Source organism: Natrix helvetica (assembly GCF_964273705.1).
Source record: "Natrix helvetica genome assembly, chromosome: 3".
Classification (NCBI taxonomy): Eukaryota; Metazoa; Chordata; class Lepidosauria; order Squamata; family Natricidae; genus Natrix; species Natrix helvetica.
The window spans coordinates 138,908,412-138,932,612 of NC_138549.1; the positions used below are offsets into that span (position 1 = coordinate 138,908,412).

General features: G+C 41.7%; 1 protein-coding gene across 6 annotated transcripts in view; it reads right to left on the bottom strand.

Moving 5' to 3' along the window:
* Positions 1-24,201, bottom strand: part of NAV1 (neuron navigator 1) — a 264,216-nt gene that overhangs the window by 165,727 nt on the left and 74,288 nt on the right. For 5 of the 6 annotated variants that reach the window (XM_081948339.1, XM_081948341.1, XM_081948340.1 and 2 more), the window contains exon 4: positions 5,540-6,367. The exons of the other annotated variant lie outside the window; for it this stretch is intronic. In XM_081948339.1, the coding sequence (XP_081804465.1) occupies positions 5,540-6,367 (828 nt within the window). The remainder of the gene's footprint in view (positions 1-5,539; positions 6,368-24,201) is intronic. 6 annotated transcript variants of the gene reach the window in all.

The window sequence follows — 24,201 nt, forward strand, 5'->3', positions numbered from 1 at the left end:
GAGAAGGAATCAATAAATATGCAAGGCAATTGAAATAGAAATTAAGAGATTTTCTATTGTTCTAATAAGCAGATCAGGTACAGATGTACTTCTCAATAAAAACAGTGATAGAGAAGAAATTTGTTTGGGTTACAAATATTTACCATATACATATTCTATCTTATAGACAAACTAATATGCAATTTATTTGTCTAAAATTACATTTTATCACACTTTGCTATGCAATTTACAAAGCATGTACATAAAAGCATGTATAACAGGTGACATTGCATCCAGAATCATGTATATTTGGGAAACATTAATAAAAGCATCCAAGCTGGAATATGCACAAAGGGTATACACTAGAGAAAACATATGCATATATATTTTTATATGTTTTTTTTAAAAAAGAAATATACCTTCTATGGAAATAATATAGATTGATAATATTAAAAACATGAGAAGCTAGGCAAAAATCAAGCTTGAGACACTTGCCTAGTTTCTCCAATGAAGCATAACTAAATTCAACATTGCAAAAAAAAATTGAAGACAGACTGGATGATTCAAATTAAGTGTGTCTCTTGAGTCAAGGTCTGAATGCTGCAAACCAAAGTCAACTGGAAGAAACTGATTATTCTCTTATAATTGCTCCTCATTACTCCATGTATTACATTAATTAAGCCATTCCAGAAATGTCCTGTGACAAACATGCACAATAACTTGTTGGTTCAAATGTATACACAAAATAACAGAAAATATCACATATGTGCCATTATGCATGCACACATACATGTACAAATACTACCTGGGAAACATATAAAAAGTGAGCAGAATAAACAAAATCAAATTCACAAGAAATTCAATTTATTTTGATAAATTGGAGAAATAGACTCAAAGTAACAGAATGAAGTTTAACAGAAACAAATGCAAAGTTCTCCATCTGAAGAAAAGAATGTCAATATACACTTACAAAATGTACAGTTCTACAACTATACACTTATAGATACATGGCTAGGCAATAACAAGTATGAAAGAAAACCTGGACTTATATTTAATCACAAGTTGTGATGTGCTTGCCAAAAAGACAAACACAATTTCAGGGTGCATCAGTAGAAGTATAATTTTCAAATCATAGAAAGTAATGCTTCCACTTTTCTGCACTGGTCACACCCCAGCTCAAGATACCACATGTTAAATTGGGGAACTCAGAACTGATATAAAGAGGAGTTACAAAGATGAAAGAGGATTAGAAAAGTGTCTACAAAAAGAGCTTGTGTAAATAGCACATATAGCCTTGAGAAGAAAAGACAACTGTTATGCAACAAGAATCTGTCCATATACCTGAAATGGAGTCACCCTGAAGAAAAACGTGACCTGTTGTATATTATCCCAAAATAAAGGCATGGAATAATGGTGTGTTTAAATTGTCATTCCTAACAAGTCATTTTGGAAGATAGTGAATTCTCCTATCCTAGACATATAAATAGAAGCTGATCTATTTTGGATCCTTTCTTTTGGATTCTTACATAGAACATAGTATTGACCTTGATGAGTTAAATGTTATCTCCAGCACTATGATTCAATGCTAAGCATCTATCTATCTTCTAGGTTAGGATATTTTGAAAATCACGAAGAATTAGGAGACTACAGTTCAGGAAAAGCAGCAATCAGGTTTTCTGCTTTGTTTTTCCTTCCTTCTGGTTCATTCTACATTTTGACAAATGAAACAATTTCTTACCACAGAAAGTACTTATTCCTTGGCATGGAAGAAGGAATACCAAAGATGCAAAGGGAAATGTCCTATCAGGAAAGTGCTTGAGGAACGAGAAAAACAAGAATTTCAAAATACAAAATAAACTCAAGGGCAATTTGCTTTATCCATACTCTAATAGAGGCTAATAGATATTATGACAAATTGTCCACTTTTTCACATTTTGGAAGGATTTTCCTCCCTCATATAACAATCTGCAAACTAGAGAAATTAGACAGTCCTACAGGCAACAGAAAAAGGCATTATGCAAAAGTTTAATCTATCTCTATCGTCCAGATTCTGTAGACTTATAATTTTCAAATAAGTTATTTCTCTTATTTGTTCAGTGGCTCTGTCAATGATTTCCTCTTCTGACACGAATCTTATTTTCATCTCACAGTCTGTTATGCTGTATTTTGTCTCAGTTCTGCCAGTGCCCAATAATTGAGGTCAGAACACTTCAGCTCTGTGATAGCTCTATAATGTTACCCATCTTTACTAAGATTCTTGAATATTCAAAGTTATTTTATACACTGTTTTTTCTACATAAATACAATGATTCAGAAGCATTTGAATTGCTATTATTGAGTTCATATCTTCAAACATAAGAGAATATATTCAATGTATTCATTGTTTTTCTACATAAAGATCTTTGTTTAAAGCAACATAAGCTGTGCTCTGCTGGATCAAACTCCTTGTCCATCTAATCCTGCAGTCTATTCTCACAGCAGCCAACAAGCTGTACAAGGAAACCCAACAGTTTCTCAGCAGATGGCCTTCAGAGGCAATCATAGGCCATCAAAGCTAATAGCCACTGATTCCCATGACTTCCATGAATTGGTCAACCCTTTTTTTTTGAAGCCAACCAAATTGATAGCCACATCACATAGCAGCAAATAGAAAAATCAGCCATCCCTTCCATACCCAGAGAAATGCAAGACTAGAAGGTGCCACTTAGGCCTTCTCAGTATAATAATTCATCTTAAAGCATCCCTGATAGATGGCTGTGTACCATCTGCTTAACACATCCAGTAAAGACAAATATATCTCTATCACTCTATGTCAGGGGTGTCCAAACTTGGGAACTTTAAGACTTGTGGACACAAGTCTTAAAGTTCCCAAGTTTGGACACCCCTGCTCTACGTAATTGACTCCTTCATTAAAGTAGCCAAACTGGTAGACATTTTTTTGAACATTCAGTTAGAAGTGGCCTTCCAAAACTTAAATCCATTATTCCACTTTTTTATTTTTTACTTTTGTCCCATCTTTATTACTTATAAGTAATTCAAGGTAGCAAACATATGTAACAATCCTCCCTTCCCCCCCCCACAACAACAGTATGAGGTGGGTTAGGCTGAGAGGAAACGACTCACAGTTTCCTTAAGCACTATACCTTACATTCCTTACTCAGTCTCTCCTTACTCTGGAACGAGGGAGATTGGATCTTGACTACCAAGCTAACTGGCTCTGAACTACCTATATTGAGCAGGGATGGGTTCTGGCAGCCTACTACTGCCAGTTTGCTTGTGGGCGCGCAGCGCACGCTCATGCACAGTGCAATAAAAATTGTTATACGCATGCGCAGAAGCCAAAAACAAGATGGTGCTGCCTATGGCACTGCCAGGAGAACCAGTTCGGGGGCGTGGCAGGCCTGGGTCACTGCTGGTTCCAGCGATGCAGGCCACCAAACCACTACCACTTCGGCCAAACCAGTGTGAACCGGTAGGAACCCACCACTGATACTGAGGCAGCAGCACTCCAGAATTTCCAGTAGATTTGTCCTAATCTTAATGGATTTGAAAGACTGACCTCAGGACTTTTTCCATGCAACCTATGTGCTAGGCCCCCAAATTAGTACTCTTTCTATGCAGTGCTTACCTAATGACACTTCTTTTATTTCATCTTTTATTATTCTGTTTTCAGAAACAGTCTCTGCCAAAATGCTAGTGTCCCAGACATATCCTTTTCACATTTTAACATACCGTAACATAAGAATCCTAAATCTGTGTTTTTCAGTTATTCCAGCAATAGACTTCTCAACTTTCATAGCTTGCTTCTAATTCCAGACTCCTTTCTCATATAGATATTTCAAGTTGGACTACTGCAGTCTTTTTGCTTCATACTCCTGATCCTGGTCTATGACCCAAAATTATAATGCTATTGATACCACAGATTGTGTTCTTTGAATAGTTCAAATAGTAGCAACAGTTGCTACACCCAAAGGGTGTGGTAGTTTTTTAAGATACAGACAGCACATGACCCAGGAGAATGCAGACAGATAATCCTAAATTTCTTACAGCAGGATTCCATACGCTTATGGGAAACTAAGTATGCAGGATTGCAGTTTAAGAGCATCAATCCCAGTATTTTAGACATCCACCCAAATCTCCTGCTCCTAAGTGTAGATGTCCCTGTTTGTATTTTCTCCCTTCTGCACACAGATCAGTTAGACAACAGTATTTATGGGGTGGGGAGAAGAAAATTTTGTATTCCTTAGTGATGGATCACGATGAGCCAAGCCGTTGCATAGAAACCAAAAGTACTGCTATTTATTCTCTCTATGCTAAGCGTACAGCATTTGCAAAGCAGCCATTCCTGGGCGGATGTCTCAGAGAAATTCCAGGTGGAGAAAGTAGCAATGGCAGCAGTACTGTTCCTTTGCAGATCACCTTAGTAACCAAACAAGAGTCCATTCTTCTCAGTCTGTTCAAGGATGCATCAGCCCATCCCTCCCTCCCTCCAGCCGTGTGCCCCCACTTTCAACTGCAGCTGGTGAAGAGATGCTAGTGACCACTCCCCTCTGCCACCAGCCTCAATCAGAGAGCAGTAAATGACTTACAGAATGTCCAAGCACATCTGCTAAATCGTGGGGGCACATTTGTCTATAGGAAATTACAAAAAACAGCCTGCTGCATCTCACCATTTGTGCTTTTCCAGCGTTGTGAATGGCTGCTCATACAGCAGTCACAGTAGCTGTGACTGCTGTATCTCCCCTTCCCATAGAACAAACCCATAAACTGCCTGCAGAGCGATTAGAATGTTACCATGACATAATTGCAAACACAGAGAAGGGCCCTTTCTACTATCATTCCCCAGCTGAACAAATGGGGAGCCATCCATTTTAGCATGGGCTCTGCCATGCCCCTTCAGACTAATCTCTCTCTAGACAAGTACACCCCATTCTGCTAAACTCTGGGTCTAGATTTTTACCATTTTTCTCTGCTCTGCTTAATTGCCTGAAAGAGGAAACACAGTTTTTGTCCCTTATCCCTCCCTTGACTTGTCTGAACCATGGAGGGGAATCAAAATAATTCTTATTCTTTACAGCCATTTCAACTACCTGTTTTACATTTTTGCCTGAAAACCCAAAACATTTTAGCCCAAACATGCCAATGAGGTCAGGTTAGAAATGATTCTACTTTCCCCTGAGAGCAAGCATCCACTCTCGAGGAACAAAACAAGAATGAATGCATAATGAAGATGGCAGGAAACCTGCCAAGAGTGCTGACAGCTGGAAAATGACCAAACTGAAATGGCATACCCAGGATATCCCTTTCTTTGGAGTGTTACTTGCTCTTTCTAAGCCTCAACGTCCCTTGCTCCCTAAAAGGCTCAATGCCACCAGGCACTAAACAGCTTTGGGTGTGTACCAATGGGACGAAATCAATGGGGAGTTCACATCCGAAGCCTCGCAGGCTCCCCCATACAGACTGCCTTCCAAAGGAGCGATGACTCCCTTGCTCAAAAGCCCCCATAACCTTCACCAGCAAGGCAGATTCCCACAGGAAGGAAGGGGACGGGCTGACTCACCGAGCATCTGGCTGAAGAGCAGCTGCTCCAGGTCGCCCAGCACGGTGACTACCAGTTCGGGATCCACCTTCAGGAAAGCCTTCTCCTCCGGTGCCCCCTTCCCGGCCGGCTGAGTGGCCGTCTGTGACGGCTGCTGCGGCTGCTTCTGCTGCGCCGTCTTGCCCTTATTGGAAATGATCTCGTCGTCCGACTTGGGGTCGTCGCCACTGCCAGCCTCGGGGGCTTTGCTGAGCGGTTTGACTTCGGCGTAAGGCCCCCGCGGGATGCGGCTGGGCTTGCCCAGGTTGGAGGGCAGCGGCGCCAGCGGCGGTTTGTTGCTGGTGGCAGGGGCCAACTTCGCCTGAAAGAGCGAGTGCTCGGACCGGGAGAGGTTCTTGGACATGAGCGAGGGCGCGGGCTTGCCGCCTTTGAGGCTGCGGCCCCCGAAGCCTTTGGCCGCCTTGGCCATATCGTCGCTCCACTTGGGCTCGTAGAGCTGCATCTTCTTCTCGCTGTCGGTCAGGAAGGACAAGTTGGTGAGGGACTTCTGCTTGCGCAGGTTCGAGGCCACCGGCAGACGAGCATCCACGCTGTCCGACTTGAAGACCTTCAGCTCAGCCGTCTTGGGCGCCATCCCGGCCGGGCCTTTGGGGTTGGCGCGCTTCTGCATCATCGCCTTGCTCCCCTCGGACGCCGCCTTCTTGAAGCCCTTCAGCTCCTCTGGCCCTTCCTCGCCGTTCAGCTCCGCGTCCTGCTGCAGACTCCTGACGTGGTGGTTGCCTCCTCCGCCGCTGCTACCGAGCATCTTCTTCCTGCCCGCCGCGAGGAAACCATTTAAAAGCCCAGCTTCTGAAGCACGGAGGGAGAAGAAAGAATGAAAGAAGGGGAGGAACGGGAAGGAGGAAGAAAACGGGTGGGGAGGAAGGCGAAAGAAAGGAAAGACGGGAGGAGGAAGAGGAGAAAGAGGAGGTGGTGGTAGGATAAAACAGAAAAAGAGACACGCTATCAAAGCAGCCGGTGCCACCTTCCCCGCCCCGGCGCGCTCACAGAGGCGCAAGAGCGCACGGCCCCTCCTTTCTCTCCCTCTCCTTCTCTCTCTCTCCCTCTCCTTCTCTCTCTCTCTCTCTCTCTTCCAGCGCCGCCGGAGAGAAGGAAGGGGACTAAGGCACACACGCGCGCAAGCACACACAAAAAGGCCTTTCCTGCCCGCCCGCAAGATGCTCCCGACTGGCTCGGAAGAGAAAGAGAATGGAGCGGGGAGTGGGGTGGGGGGCGCAATACGCGCGCGAGGCTATTTTTGGTTCTGCGAAAAGGAGGCGTGGGTAATTGTGCGTGAGGGGGTGTGCGCGTGTGTGTCCACATAGGAATAAGTACGCGTGCGCGCGCACTAACCAGAGCTAGCTGCCTGCGGTAGAAAGGATTCGCTGCAAGAGGAGGGGGCTCGGCGAATGTTCATCGGGCGTACGCGGTGAACGGGATGTCGTCGGAGAAGCAAGCCCTGCAAAACAGGCTAGTGCCCTGGGGGCATTTAGGGCCTCCTCTGTGTTATCTTCCACCCCATCCAGTCGCAAAGGGCCCTTCCCAAGAAAGAATCTTAGCGTTTGGCATTTAAAACAAGAAAGCTCTGTTTAATGTAACTTAGGCCACCTTCAGAATATTCATTCGCCTTACTGGAAACCAATGCCTCTCCATATACAGTGTGTTATGGTTCCTTCTTATATTTCTTAGATCGGATGGACCTGATCTAATCTTGATGCATTAGTCTTGATGCAAATTTGAATAATGTTTTATATGCCTACCAATGCCTTACAAGCTATGTATGAAAGGCTCAATGATGGAGTAGGTTTGGTTTAGTGCAGGGGTCAGCAACCCACAGGTCTGGAGCCGCATGTGGCTTTTTCACAACTGCTGCAACTGGGCACCACAATTGATAGGGCTTTCAGTTAGGACAGGTAGAGGAAAAAGGATGCCGCGCTAGGAAGAGACTCTATGGTGGGGGAACCGGACTTCCGGTTGGCTCCAGAATTAAAAGGGGGGAGTGGGGTGGGGGTTTCCAGTTAGGACCTTTGTGGCTCTTTGAGTGTTTAAGGTTGCTGACCCCTGGTTTAGTGGTTAAGCCACTAGGCTAGAAAGCAGGAGGTGGTGAATTCAAGTTCCGTCTTATAGCCACCAAAGCCAACTAGGTAACTTTGTGCCTGTCACTCTCTCTCACCCCAATCCACCTCACAGGGTTGTTATGGAGAAAGTAGGAGGAGCAAGGTGTGTTGATATGCCTTGTAAAAAATAATAAAGGGTGGATATAAATAAATAAAAAGATAACCAGAAAGATTCAGTGACAAGTTGAGAAAAAGAATGCACGAATGAAAACTCCTCAGTTCCTAACTTGGAGAAAAACTGCCTTTCCCATGTAATTACATAATCTTTCTCTATATGGCTTCAGGCTGCTGCTCTATTAGTACGGTGATTCCAATTAAACTCATTTCTGAAAGGCCTGTGTAAAAGATTACAATTTTTGCTAATGAATATCTCTGGCACTGGACAGCAGTTTTCCCTCTATGTTAGGTTCCGTATTCCAGTTGAATGTGAAGGATAAACTAGAACATGTGCAGAAAAATGACCTTATATTGCAAACAATTTGGAATATAATTTACCCAAGGAAAATGTACAGTCTGCACTAATCCACAGTTTCCCCTCTCGTCAGCTACATGGAAATTATCAGTAAAGCCTATAAACAGTAGTTTGCAGATATTGTGTGTGCTGAATCAGGTTGCTCATTCATTCATTCATTTAATAATTTATATGTTGCTTTATACTGTCTCGAAGCAGCTACTGTTAAACATTTTATTTAAGAAGGTGATTTAAATGCAGTGATGCTTAAATAAATTCAGAATCAACAAAGAAAGTGATTCAAAAGATAAGTAAATGCCAATCAAAACAAAACCAATGACAGGAAAATCAATTAAGTCATTTAAGAAAAGGCCAGAAGGTTCTTCTCCATGGTCATAAAGTCCATATTCCACTCAGAACAACAATATTCAGAAAAGACTCTCCTGTTCAGCTCAATGGTTGGCAGATTCCTACAGAAGGAGAAGATCCATGAAACAACATGGTTCCATACTGCTAGATGTTAACCAGTAATAAGCAGGACTTTCAATTGAAAATAGGCCATTGGTTACTGATAATAAAAAATAGAAGTCATTGTACAGTAATTGTCCAACAAATATTCCACATATAGTAAGAACTGCAGGTGTCCTAGTGACAAAGAAACTGAAATATGAAGTCTACAGTTCAAATCTTGCTCTGTCAGAGAACACAGAAAGTCACTTGGGCAAAGAACCTTCTACAATGATAGATAAAGATATTGGTCTCCCTTCTAGATATCTTGTGAGATGATCCATAGGAAATACTTTGACTGCTCCAAAGGACTAAATAACTGCCAAGTATTAAAAGTAGTTAATGTGAGATCACTTTAAAAGTGATGGTAGCAGTATTATTTTAACAATAAAAATGAATAAATATGATAAAAGTTTGTTTTTATCTTAGTGTTTATGGTAGAATAAACGCTTTAAAAATATTTCTTTGGTAAAGTCATTGATTTCACTGAAGCACCTTTGCAAATCAATATATTTACAAGTTTGCAATTTTAGTACACACAACTCTTCCAGCAGTACTGACCTGAGGAAAGAACAATTGCAAAAGCTGCAAAATTACAACAACACATAGTTCTATTGGTTCTCAAGATAATTCCTTTATTTTCAACCATTAACTCTCTTGGATTGGCAGAAAAAGAAATACTCAGCTATCCATTTTAAGAAAGGAATACCCCCAGGAATCCTGCTATTAAGTAAACAGCTCAATCTGATGACATAAACCCAGGCAAGATTCAACAGATCAACTTAGATATCTATCAAACAAAAAAACTAGGAAAGGAAGTGATTGCTCAGCCCTGAGTCACTGCTGCGTTATTGGTCAACCAAAGCCTGCCCAAAACAACTAACCTAACATGAGATAGGCTTCTTATCTTTGCATGGATAGACAGTGACTTGGGGCTTTTAATGTCTCATCCATGTTACTCATAGGCTCTTCTGGGTTTCATTTCTGCTCTCGCTGTTCAGAATACGTTGCATTTGGGACATGCATTCCTTATCAGTCTGAGTAGGAGTCCTAAACAACCACTTTGTACAATCTGTGTAAACTGTTAGGGAGCTATAGTATGAAGTTAATTTTACAGATACACCTTATCTCCTAATATCCCCATTTTCATTAATTTATCCCAACTCACTAATGGGTGGTTTAACCAGTGTCTCCTTATCCAATGAAATTATCTTCGAGACAAATCTGATATCGGTCTGTTGTACATGGGGAAAAGTGCAGAATCATTATAGATCGGTTTCTGAATATGGTTCTGGAGAGAGCTGATCTGAACTAACTTGAGAGAGAAACAAACATTTCAAAGAGATGTGCCTAGAGAATACTGTTGCAGGAAGAACAAATACAACAGATCAGAAGCAATAACTACGGTAATAAAAACAAGATTTAGATTACACTAGATAATTTTGTATTTTACATTTGGATATATTGTACGTTAATAGTGTATGTGTTAACGTGAGTTCTGTTATATATGAGAAAATGGGATAAAAAAATCAAATTAAATATAAGTTAGTATTGGATATATGTACATTTCTATAGATTGAACTTTTTCAACTTTTAGTGATGGGGGATTTTAACCTGCCATCGATGGGAGAAGCATCAGAGGGGGTTCGGGAGTTCATGGCTTCCATGACAGCCATGGACCTGACTCAAATGATTCAGGGCCCGACACACGAGGGAGGACACACTCTGGACCTCGTTTTTGTCTCTGGCCAGTGGTTGAGTGATCTGGGAGGAGGGGACTTAACCATCACTCCCCTGTCATGGTCAGATCACTCACTCCTTCGTCTTGACTTCCCTGGTGCTACCTCCCGCTGCGGGGAGGCGGAACCGGAAAGCACTAGATGGTTCCGCCCCAGGCGCCTGATGGAACCAGATAGGTTCCAGACGGAGCTTGGGCCACCTCCTGTAACCTTGACCCACCCCCGGGTAGAGGACCTGGTGGTCGCGTGGAATAATGCGACTTCCGGGGCCTTGAACCGGGTGGCGCCTTTGCGGCCTCTCCGGCGGCAACGATCCACCCTGGCCCCTTGGTTTACCGAGGAGCTGAGGGTGATGAAATGCCGCAAGAGACGTCTAGAGAGTCGTTGGAGATCCTCTCGTTCCGAACTTGATCGAACACAGGCACGAGTCCATTTAAGGACGTACCTTGTGGCATTGAGAGTGGCCAAACGCCAATATTGTGCCACTCTCATTGCATCCGCAGAGAACCGCCCTGCCGCCCTGTTTCGGGTGTCCCGCTCCCTCTTGTTTCAGAGGCCGCGGGAGGCCCCTCTACAGGGTAGAGCAGAGGAATTTGGGAAATATCTGCAGGATAAAATTGCTCAAATTTGGAAGGATTGGGTCCCTGTTAGTGGTCCAATGGAGACGTCCGTGGCGAGTCTTGAGGAATCGACCTGGGAGGAGTTTGACTTGGTTGCCATCGAGGATTTGGACAGAATGCGTGGACGACTGCGACCCACCACATGTTTATTGGACCCGTGCCCCTCCTGGCTTGTACTGGCATCCTGGGAGGTTACACGAGACTGGCTCCTGGACCTAGTGAACGCCTCGCTGAGCGAGGGGTCTCTCCCGGCCGCCTTGAAAGAGGCGGTGGTGAGACCCTTGCTCAAGAGGCCTTCCCTGGATCCTTTGGAGCTGGCCAATTATCGTCCTGTCTCCAACCTTCCCTTTTTGGCGAAGGTTGTAGAGAGTGTGGTGGCCTACCAGTTTCCACGGCATCTGGAGGAAAATGATTATCTGGACCCGCGCCAGTCCGGCTTCTGCCCCGGTCACAGCACGGAGACGGCCTTGGTCGCGTTGGTGGATGATCTCTGGAGGGCCAGAGATAGAGGTTGTTCCTCTATCCTGGTCCTATTAGACCTCTCGGCGGCTTTTGATACCATCGACCATGGTATCCTGCTGCGCCGGCTGGAGGGGTTGGGGGTCCGGGGCACCGTTTTGCGGTGGTTCGGCTCCTACCTTTCTGGCCGGACGCAGCGTGTGTTGGCAGGGGAGGAGAGGTCGACCCTATGCCCCCTTACTTGTGGGGTGCCACAGGGGTCGGTCCTCTCGCCACTCCTGTTCAACACATATATGAAGCCGCTGGGTGAGATCATCCGTGGTTTCGGGGTGGGATACCATCTGTACGCTGATGATACTCAGCTGTACTTTTCCACCCCGAACCACCCCAACGAGGCCATCGAAGTGATGTCCCGGTGTGTGGAAGCCGTACGGATCTGGATGGATGACAACCGACTCAAACTCAACCCCTCCAAGACGGAGTGGCTGTGGGTACCGGCTCCCCGGTTCAGCCAATTAATTCCATCATTGGCCATCGGGGGCATTCAACTTGCCCCCGTGGAGCGGGCGCGCAATTTGGGCGTCCTCCTGGATGCCCGGCTGTCCATGGATGACCATGTGACAGCCGTGGCAAGGGGGGCGTTCCACCAGGTTCGCCTGGTGCGCCAATTGCGCCCCCTACTGGACCGGGACGCCTTACGCACAGTCACTCATGCGCTGGTGACGTCTCGCTTGGACTACTGTAACGCTCTCTACATGGGGCTTCCCTTGAAATGCACCCGGAGGCTACAGTTGGTCCAGAACGCAGCCGCGCGGGTAATTATGGGGAGTATTAGGTACTCCCATGTGACACCATTCCTGCGCGAGCTGCACTGGCTTCCTGTGGTCTATCGGGTGCGTTTCAAGGTTTTGATAACAATCTTTAAAGCGCTCCATGGCTTAGGACCTAGTTACTTGCGGGATCGTATTCTGCCCCATACATCCCTGCGACCAATCCTCTCGCACAGAGAGGGCCTCCTCCAGGTGCCGTCCACCAGACAGTGTCGAGGGGTGGCGCCTAGGAGTACAGCCTTCTCTGTGGCGGGCCCAGCCCTGTGGAATGACCTCCCCCCGGATATTAAGAATACCTCTGACCTCCGCTCCTTTCGTGTAAAGCTCAAGACCCACCTTTTTCAAGTTGCTGGCCTGGCTCAACTTTGATCCAACTATATCGCTCCTGACGGGTTTTTTATTTGGGGTATTTTAATTGTATTCAATTTATTTAGGGGTTTTTAAACATTGTGTTTTTACTTGTTTTTATCTATCAGTTCACCTCCTCCTTGTATATGTCGTATATATGTCTTGGTATATGTTTTGTTATATGTATGTCGATATATTTATTTCCTATGTTTTGTTGTACGCCGCCCCGAGTCCTTCAGGAGAGGGTGCGGCTAAGAAATAAATTATTATTATTATTATTATTATTATTATTATTATTATTATTATTATTATTATTATTATTATTATTATTATTATTATTATTATTATGTGCTCCTAGGAGTAAGACTACAAGTGAAGGTTTAACAGAGAATATTTCTGTTGTTTTCTTACTGATTCTTGGGTTTATATCCCATCACAGCAATAGCAATAGCACTTAGACTTATATACCGCTTCATTGTGCTTTTACAGCGCGCTCTAAGCAGTTTACAGAGTCAGCATATCACCCCCCCCCCCACAATCTGGACCCTCATTTTACCAACCTCAAAAGGAGGAAAGGATGTGTCAACCTTGAGTCTGATGGGATTTGAACTGCTGAACTGCAGCTAGCCGAACTGAAAATGCAGTACTGCATTCTTATCACTGCGCCACCTCAGCTCACCATAACCCTAACACATATATCATAGAAAGTTGGACAGAAAATATATAATAAATAAATCAGAACTCTGTCCAAAACATAACTTTCCAAAACCCAAACAGAATGAGGGGGCATAAAAGCTGGGAAGAGAGTTTCAATACAAAAATGGGTCATATCTAACCAGGAGCTGCAAAGGAAAAAAAAACTAGGCTAAAGCTTTTCTATGAGAGAGTGGATAAAATTCTTACTAAGTCCTCTACTGTAAACCCACTTCCTCCTCCATCAGGGCTCAATTGAATCACAGTACAGCTATTATTAAGGGTTGGGAAGAGCTCCAGGATTCATGTTCTGCATAATATCCCTACCTTTTAGGGATATCAAGGATATAGCTATAATATGAGGGCAATTGGTTAGTTTAGAACCTTCCCCACTAAATGTCCTCTAGAAACATTAGACTGCAATTCCATTTTCCCCAAAGAGTCTATCCAATGACCACACAGGAAGAGGATAGAAACACCTGGCAGGAGAAGGCTGTTACAGTGGTACTAGTCCTACAGAAAAAAAGATAATATTTCAAAATTATTCTTATATAGCTGCTATTGTTCAGGCACTGTATAAGAACTTGATTACTTCAGTATTTAAAAGAATCATAGTCTCACATTTCTCTCCAAGAGAAATGAAGATTTATTCACTTTAGCTTTGGACACAGTGGATTCCACAATAACCTGGACTAAAAGAAAAGTTCTAAAATAAAGTGTTTTGTGGACTTGAAAGACCAATGAGCTATTAAAGCATCTTTGATAGACTGCTTTAAATCTGCTTAGACTACCTGTTCCTGTATCATGATACAAATGTTTACTGTTTTGTCTATTAATTCAACTTCTAACTTCAACTTCAGCATCCACACTTACAGTACAAGTTACCATAGCCACACTGTGAATCTACCAATCTTCCCCCTTGGATCCACCATGCTGTCCACACTTGTGCCCATCCTATGAGCGAATAATGTAGTGCAGAAAGTTATTTTCACTGTTAGATTACAGTAACACAACTGCAGTGAATGTTCATTCATATATTTTCATTTCAGATATCATAAATGTCAATATGAGTAATCTTGAGTTCTCTTAGATTTTAAAAACAATGTAAAATCTCTGGTTCTTGTTTCCCCTGATTTGGAGATAAGGTCAGGTATTGTGGATTGGATCAGAGGTGTATTTTGGCAGTATTTAGAAGCATTTTCTGTCCCCGGGATCACTAGCCCACCTCCCCTGAAATGTTTGGGTGACCTTGGGGAACAAGAGAAAGAGATGCTTCCTAAGAAACAATCAGACAAGAGATGGAGGAGCCCCCAAGAATTTAATGGTCAAAGAAAGTCGATCAGATGATTAAAAGTAGCAGTGGGAAGCTTATACCTTCAGACTTGCAAGATTGATATCAACTTTTCCAGGTAAACTAGATAGGAAGCATGACTAAATGAGCTGAATCTACTTTATTATGAGGATGCATTAACAGAATCTTGCAAGTCTGAAGTAGGGAAGCATAGTGAGAGGAAATCTCTACTGTTTTACGTGGGATGGAGTAAGATGGTGAATTAGTCAATTTTCCCTCAACAGTATTCTGAAACGATTAGAATTCCATCATTTTATTTAGGAAAAACAATATTCATTTTGAGCAGATTCTGAGAATAGTTGCAAGGCTGTATGTTATAAATCTTAATAGCAAATTTAGGATGGTAAGTAGTTATAGGATGTTATAATTGCAGACGTTGCAGGATCCAATCTGAGGCGGTCACTAGGACCAGATGTTTTGTTTTTCCAAGCTTTCGGACTCGTGCTGGATGCATTCTCAGGGTGGCCCTGCATGAGTCTGAAAGCTTGGAAGAGTAAATCTCTAATCCAGGTGACTGACTCAGATTGGATCTTGCAACATTATCCTGGGACTTGTATATTTGCCTTCCTTCACAGTTATAGGAGTCTTTACTGCCAATGTAAATAAATCATATTGTAGAGTGAATTCATTGATTTTGTGTTATTTTTCTATAATGTTTATTTGTTCTTATTATTTTTATTGTGGTTGGACTGGACTCCAGAAGAGGGAACATTACAAATAAAAATGGCATGTTTCAGATTATGTTTTAAAAGTATTTTGAAATTATATCAGTCTCTAAAATAACTTTGTTTTTAAATACAGTAAACTCCAGTAAAATCCCAGTAAACTCATAAGAGAAATGTTGAACTGACTTTCTGTTGTGTATTTACTACATTTTGCTGCATTTGTCCCTTTCAATCACTTCCTTTCCCTTATAGTAAAAGAATGGCTATGCATCAGATAATCAGTTTCGCTTCTCTTTCTCTACAGGACCCAGCTAGTTGCACAATAAAGACAGTGTCAGCTTCCCTCTTTCTCTGAGGCATTTGTATCTAAGCGTATTTCCCTATCCCTCTTTATTTTTTGTATCATTTTACCTTGGAATGGAGTTGGAAGATTGGTAGAGAGAAGTAACTAGCTGAGAAATATGACTCTCCTCGTATTAGTTAGATAGTGATTCAGGTTCTTTCTCCATTCTGGAGTTTCACCACTGTCTTTGAATCAGCAAAAAAAAAAAAAAACACCCTACATCAGCATGAAATTTTTCATTCCTGCCTTTGTTTCCAGTCACTGACACCTACCTGACTTGCCTGCAAGTTGTTGTTGTTGTTTTTTGCACACCTTGCTGGTGACCTTGGGTGATTTTTAAACAAGAAAGGAAATAATACTTTAACACTAGGTAAAACTTGTTAACACCAACCAGTTTCACTCATGGCCTGGGAACAAGATGAAAATATCATAAGTGCCATCACAGGGGAAAAAAATGTTGCCAGGGCATGCTTGTGACACAATTAGTTGTGAGACTTTCAGAAGAGAGACAAAGGATACAAAGTAAGATCTGCAAAAAGGGTAGCAATATTTTTGGCAACGTTGTTTTGTGCCAACTGTAGGTTATATATAGGTAGCACTTTAATTCAATAAGGAAGAATGAGCAACATTCCTGACTAGAGAAATTCTAGAAATAATTTAAGAGGCCTGTAAAAGTGTCCTCATGTCTACTTTTTTTCACCCCAAGCCCTAAAAAAGAATCCTTTATTGGATTTTTTTCATGCCTGAAGCAATTTAATTTAATTTATTAAATTTATACGCTGCCTGACACTCAGCAACTCTAAATGCAATGTCTCATCTTGATCTCAAATACTATCTCTAGGGCAGAGCAAGGCATAAAATGTCTGTTCTCGATTAATACTTGTCTGTGTGTGTGAAGGTATTTGATGCCAGCTTTTTCTGAACTGTGAAATATAGTAACAAGATACGTGCAATTTGGCTTTTCTTTTTAAGAGTCCTTCAGAAGCACTTAACGCCGAACTTTTTCACTTGGCAAATAAGAACAGAATGCTCTGCCTGTCCTATAGATTAGAAGGTTTTCAGTTTCTTTTTTGAAGTCACTCCAGTAAAGTGACAATAAAGGCCAGGGACAAAATTTTAAGTGTTCAGAAAAAGAATACAGGCTGGGGGAGAAGAGAGAAAAAGAGATGATTTTGCTTTTAAATCCCCCAAAGTGTGTTTCACTTCTTCCCACACCTGTTTAAAACCACTAGATTTCATGCAAGCTATAATGTAAGAAACAGATAGTGGATTATTCCATTCTCCAAAAGTTAACACAGCAAAGTGTAAGGCTTTGGCTCCATTAACACACAGATACACAATCCAAAAATGGAAGTGGAGAACATCCTTTATCCAGGAGCGAAAATAATTTTAGGCCAATAAATCCATAAAGGCACTCTTACATACACAATGCAAAACAAAAATACTTCATAAATTTGCATGACCACTGAAGACTACAATTGTTGGACATTTTTAGAATATTGGGGGCAACATAATATAAAAGAAGCTGTATTGGCTATCTTACAGAGAAGGCCTCTGGCAACTTGAACTGGGCTTTCTTATTCAAGCTTTTGGTAAATGTGAATTTTGGAAAGAAATTATACAGTTCACAGAAAGCACAAGTAATTGTTAATAGAGATCTAAAAAAAAACACCCCATGAGATACGAAAAGAAGAAGACAGAAATGCCCACTGTCTCCTCTCTTGTTTATTTTAGTCTTTGAAATATTGCAATGAGATAAGATTAAACAATTGTGAGAATAAAGATTTAACAGATAACTGGTAGTCCTTAAGGTAGTCCTTATGACTATAATTGAGCCCACAATTTCAATTGTAAGTCATGACAGTCATTAAACAGGTACCACTTGACTACATCCAATTTTATGACCTTTTTTACCAAGGTAGTTAAGAGAACACTGTGGTCATTAAGTAAACAATGAGGTCATTAAGTGTACCTATTGTTCACCATGGGGTGGGTTTTTTTTTTGTTTTTTTTTTTGCTGGGAACTAGTTTCTGGCAAAATGTCCTAAATGCCCTAAATTTGCAGTCTGCAAGATAAAACAAATGTGCACACATGCTGAGCACCCAAAATGCAGTCACATAACCATAGGTGGCGAGGAAGTAGAGGCTGAGTGATCTTTTTCAGGACCTTTTGTAACTGAATATATCCTCAGTGACTTGTTGTAAGTCAAGGACAACTATATCAAATTAAGGGCTCTTGAGATGATCTGGTATTAGTTTTGAAAGATCCTTTAAAGAGAATTGAAACAATAGGCAACTGAAAGAATTTGATAGTATTAGCAGCTTTCGAGTTTAATAAACAGAAGATGAAGATTTTAACCAAAAAAATGAAAATGTTATATCAAATAGAGTTGATGAATAAAACAGATTTTAAGATAGAGAATGTAGTATAATTATGAACTGTATGTCATTTCAAAATAAGTATGCTAAGACATGGAATGTGTTTTAAAAGACATGTTAAGATGAAGGAAACTACAACTGCCATTGCTGGGGAGAATTCCTGTGATAAAAATGGACCTCTTGCCTTGGATTTCTGTTCTGTTCTGTTCTATTCTCGCCATGGTGGTTCAGTGGTTAGAATGCAGTACTGCAGGCTACTTCTGCTGTCTGCCTGCTGCCTGCAATTTGGCAGGTCAAATCCCACCAGACTCAAGGTTGACTCAGCCTTCATCCTTCCAAGGTGGGTAAAATGACGATCCAGATTGTTTGGGGAAATGTGCTGACTCTGTAAACCGCTTAGAGAGGGTTGTAAAAAGCACTGTGAAGAGGTATATAAGTCTAAGTGCTATTCCTATTGCTATCACTATTCTATTCTATTTCTATTCTATTCTACTTTATTCTTATTTTATTTTATTTATTTTTTATATCACACATACAGTGGTGGATTCTGGGTCCCGTCGCAACCGTTATGCTGCGACAGGGCTGGGCATCCACCTTGGGCACATACGCTGTGCGCGCATGCGCACCCACTGCCCTGTGACGCTCCAGCTGCTCGGCAGAGGTTGTGCAGGCACCATATGCTGCGTGCATGTGTGCAAATGGCCCAGTTGACTTAAAAGCAGGTAAGGAATGTGAGCGGGAGGGTGGGCCCTCCAAAACACCGTTCTAGTATGGTGGCCACTGCTCCCAGCTGCCACCGGGGCATACCGCCCGGAACCCACCACTGCACCCATATCCTATACAAGATGACTAGAATAGTGATGTTTTTTACTTTAGACAACACCTGTTTTGATAACAGATGCACCATTTAAACAGTTGTAGAAGAATAGATCTAAAGTTGTGTGGCAGGGGAAAAAACATGTGTTAGAAAATGCAAAGTAGAGATGACGGTGGGTCTATCTGATTTGAAATTCTGTTTTGCAGCATGTTGTTTGGTTTGGATGTAGGAATGGTTGCTTCTAAGAAATAGAAGGCTCTTGGAGTTAGAAAGATACAATCTGAGATTTGGGTGACATGGATATTTGTGGTAAAATGCTAAAATCTTTGGTTATAATATACAGATCGAACAATGGAATAATCACTATTTGCAGATGCTGCAATTTTCTTGGCAAACACTGAAGATTTCAAAGACAGAGTAAAGGACTATCATTCATTAGATGGCAGGGAATAGTATTTAGAACAGAGATATATACTGTAAAAATAAACTTTTCTACACTTTATTTCCTTGTCCAATAAGTATGACAGTATACAGCATGGAAATTGTTGGTAGTCCCATCTTGGGTTCCCCTGCTCCCTCTGAAATATGGATTCAATCTTTATTTTATTGAGATGTCTGTATATTAAACACTTCTATACGTCCACTATTAGCATCCAATTATACAATGTTGGAGGCAGGGATACATGTAATGCAATGTCATGGAAGGATAAACCATATGTAATACTTAGAGAAATGTGAAATAGGAAAGCTGCTTTAATGCTGTTTTGAAACAAGATTGACTTTGCAAGCAAGGAAACAGATAGGCAGGCAGGCAGGTAAGGATTGAAGGATGAAGCTGTTTATGCGTTAATTAGTATGTCACAATTCCGTGCTATATTTTGAACAGAAATTTGTCTGCACAAAAAGTATCTTAATGATTTTCTATTTTGTAACTTTTGCACTTAGGCAGCTTAAAACTTCACAAGCAATATCAGGTCTAATATTGATTAGTGACCTTGATCTAAATGCCAAGAAAATTGATTAAAATGACATGGCTGCAGAAAGTAAACTTATGCGGCTGTTTTAGCTGTTTTAGCTGTTTTGGCTAACACACCTGGTCTAACGTAGGGGATGTATGAGGCAGAAACAGATTCAGATTCAATGAGTCACAAAACAAACAAGAAAACTCAGCTAAATATGTTTTTCTCAAGCAGCCTCAAAATTCCTGCTCAACTTTTTGTCTAGGCACCTGAGAGTGACGAATGCATTTATGAGTCACTGGAGTGACAATGAGGTCTAATGGTCAGTAATCTGCAGGAACTGAACGTTCACTGTAGATCACCCTGCTGTCAGACATTCCGTGACACTTGGTCACTGAGAATTTCCTACAATATAAGACGGTGCTTTTGGTTTTGTTTCTAATTGACCCGATAGTGGTTGCCATCACCTTCTTCCAACCTTATACCCTCTAAAAGTTTTAGACTATACATGCCATCATTCTCAGGCAGCAAAGTTTGTGTTAGTCGGAGGTGATCAATGAGGGCAGTTGCTGCAGATAAAGGGATCGGTGGAGTCCTTAATGCTCTTCAAAGTCAGGGAGCAACCCTGATCTATTCTCTTCTATTGTTATAATGGGGTCTGTAGATTAATCCATATGGAGAAACCATATGGTCAATGGAAGATCTAGGATAGGGCTGTCAAACTCCTGGCCCATGGGCCGGATGCATCACACGCTGGCCACGCCCACGCCCAGTTTACTGAAAGGAGGGGGAAGTCTCGATAAATCACATGATGCTGCCGTGATGACCTGAGTTTGACACTCCTGATCTAGGAAGTCAGGGTCTGTTGCTGCTGCTGCTGCTCTTAGGAGAGCTCATCTAATCCCTGGTGACATAATATAGGGACCCAGCTATGGATGGAAGTTAAGGGGTTTCCTAAAGCAGGGACTGCAGGAGAAATGATGATCACAAAATAACACCACTAGATGGTGCACTGATAGAATGTTTAGGGCAGATACATTTTACTGATATATAAATGTTGTTAATAAATATTTTTTACTAAACATTGAGAGCAAATCATGTCCCTGATTTTCATTGATAAAGTACAGCCAACTGACAGCATGCCCTTGGGATGCTCTTCCAGCTGCCTAAAAAGCAGATGGGGCCACTTGCTGTCCAGCTTCAAAACAACTACGTACTTATATCTATAGCCCATGGATAGTATGTGGGACCATCTCCTTTTTAAGCAGCTGCAGGAGCCTCCCTGTCACCTTACACTTTTCCAAAAGCATTGTTCTTTACGTGAAGATTCTCAAAACATTTATTTGAGTGTAATTTATTTGAGTGTAATCAGGATTGAATTCAGTAAACATGCTGCTCAGTTACGAGATAATTTTAAGAAATCTGTCCATAGCTACTCCTGGATTGAAGCCAATAAGCAACGGATAAATGGCACACCACCCACCTGAGGCTAACTGCCTGAACCAGCCTTCTCTGCCCCTTTCCCAGTGAAAAGACAGGAGCCTATCTGTATGCTTTTCCTTTATCTAAATCAAACTGAGGGAAGTGGGCTTTGATTACAGTCCTCTCTCTCTCTCTCTCTCTTCACTAATTATTCTTCCTGTGGGAGGGGGCAATTAGCTTTATCTGGTGACCTCACAAAGGATGCCATGGCAACAGACAGGATATATCACATTAGAGAGCATTACCCTGTAGAAAGAAGAAGAAGAGGGGTGATGGAAATGAACAGGCAGAAAATTGCTTTAGGCAGAGAATTCAAGCATCCACTTTTTCAAATCACAGCAGAGCCAACAGGACAGTATTCCATAACTAAATGTACCCCAGATGTTTTAGACAACAACTATCATAATTCCCAGCTGGACACTTCATTGGGGGTAACAAGAATCACAGTCCAACACATCTGGAGAATATGATAAGATTCTTATATAACACTACAAAAAATTTGGGAAAGAATAAATAAATCAGCTGCCAATGTTTTATAACGTAATACATATAATTTCCAAATACATATATTGTGAATTGTCCATGCAGCTGGAGACTATGAGAATTTCCACTTTAGCCGATCTAAAGAGCATGTGCCTGGCAAGGTTGGCTTAAACACTGTTCTTGGTCAGTCTAAAACACCAACCTACCAACCAGGGGTGAGAATAAAGACAATCAATTTAGATGAGGCATTTTAATTATATATAATTGAAACACTGACATCTATCTTAATTTTTAAATGACATAAATCTGCAAGTGGAAGTTCTTCATTAGTTGTTGACCTCATCAGAGAGACTCCAGGTTTTGCAAGGGTATGTTATATAATTAAATTGCCAAATTAAGCAACAAGCCACGAGAAACATTTCACCATAGGTTACCTGGCATTACTATCCATGGCAAATGCAAACAGCTTTAGGTTGAACAGTAGTATATTGGGAAAAATAGCTTTTGGGGGAATTGGGGCATTGATGAAAATGTATTGCAATATTATTGTGCAAATATCCCTCCTTGCATATGTATGTGCGATATTGCAAAAAGAATGGAAGTAGGTCACAAAAGGTGATCACATGACCCTGGGACACTGCAACTGTCATAAATACATGCCACTTGCCAAGCATCCGAATTTTATTGACATGACCAAGGGAATGCATCAACAGCGGTAAGTGTGAAAACGGTTATAAGTCAGGTTTTTTCAGTGCCATTCTAACTTTAGTGAATGGTCACTAAACAAACGGTTGTAAGTCAAGGACTACCTATATATCCTTAATTTTGAATATTAGCAAAATAATGCTTAGGATCATCCAAGCAAAGATTAGATGTCCAGATAGAAAGGTAGACACCAGATGGTTTTAGAAAAGATCAAGGAACAAGAATCATTACTGTTATTATGGATAATTGAGAAAACCAAAGAATGCTTAAAAAGCCAATATGCATCATGCGTTGTGTAAAGAGCTTTGATTGTATCAATCAAATGTCCTTAGGAAAATGGGAATCCCTGAACATTTCATTGCACTCTTGAGAAATCCAGACACAGGCAGAACCTATCGACTGGATGGAACATGGTGAAATAGACTGGCTCCAGTTTAGCAAAGGAATGAAAACAATTCCTAGTGAATTTAACCTTGTTGAATATGAAGTACGTATATTGAGGGGAGCTGGATTGGAAGATGTTGAGAGTAGTTTTAAATTGGAAGAAGAAACATCAATATTCTTCATTATGTTAATGAACCTATTATAATAGTGGAAAATAGAAATGATCAGGAAAATCTAGCAATGAAAATAAAAAACCACAGTGAAAAATTTTAAATGCAGAGAAAACCAAAATAATGATAACAAGTAAAGTAATTAACCTCCGAATATACTTTTAGGATCAATCACCAGCACTAAAGAAACCAGCAGCCAAGAAATATAACTATGGATTAGCACTTTGTAAGACAATAATGATGGCTCTGGAAAAGATATTTGAATGCTGTTACCTGTCTATACCCGTGATGGCGAACCTATGGCATGTGTGCCAGAGGTGGCATGCAGCATCCTCACTGAAGGCACACAAGCTGTCACCCCGCTTCAGCTCCGCTGCGTAAGTGCATGCATTTCCCACCAGCCAGCTGGTTCTGGGGTCTCAGCCACGCATGCATGGGGGGGCACATGTGAGGGGTTGAATGTGCATGCACATGGGGCATGCAGGGGCGTCATGCTGGCATGCATGAGTCAGGGCACGTGCAGAGGGGTCACGTGCACATGCATGGGGGGGTGGCTAGGACACTGTGTGTGGGTCATGCGTGCATGCATGGGGGCAGGGGCATGCACATTGCATTTTGGGCAATGCCTTTTGGGCATGTGCGCGTCAGGTACCCGGACCGGAAAAGGTTAGCCATCACCCATCTATACTGCCAGAAAAACAGAAATGTGGAAGTAGTGATTTTCTTGTGACACTATAGGGATGTGAAAATTAAACTCTGAAGAAACAAGATCAAAAGACTATTGATGGTTTTGAGCTTTGAGTTGGATAAAATACCTAACAATACTATGAATAGCCAAGAAAACAAACAAATGAATCATAAGCAAATCAATCCAGAGTTTTCATTCAAGATACAATTGACCAGGTTGAAATTACCACATTTTGCGGACATTATGCAAAGATAAGCTCCCTTGAAAAATCTGTAATACTGTGAAAGGTAGAAGGAAAGAGAAAAGGATCAAAAGAGCAGCAAGATGGATGGATCTGATTACTATACCATTCTCCAATGGTATACCATTGGAGAATCTGAAGAGCTATACTGCAGAGAGATCATGCTGGCCTAGCCACGTGGCTGATAAAACAAGCAGTGATTTGACAGGACAC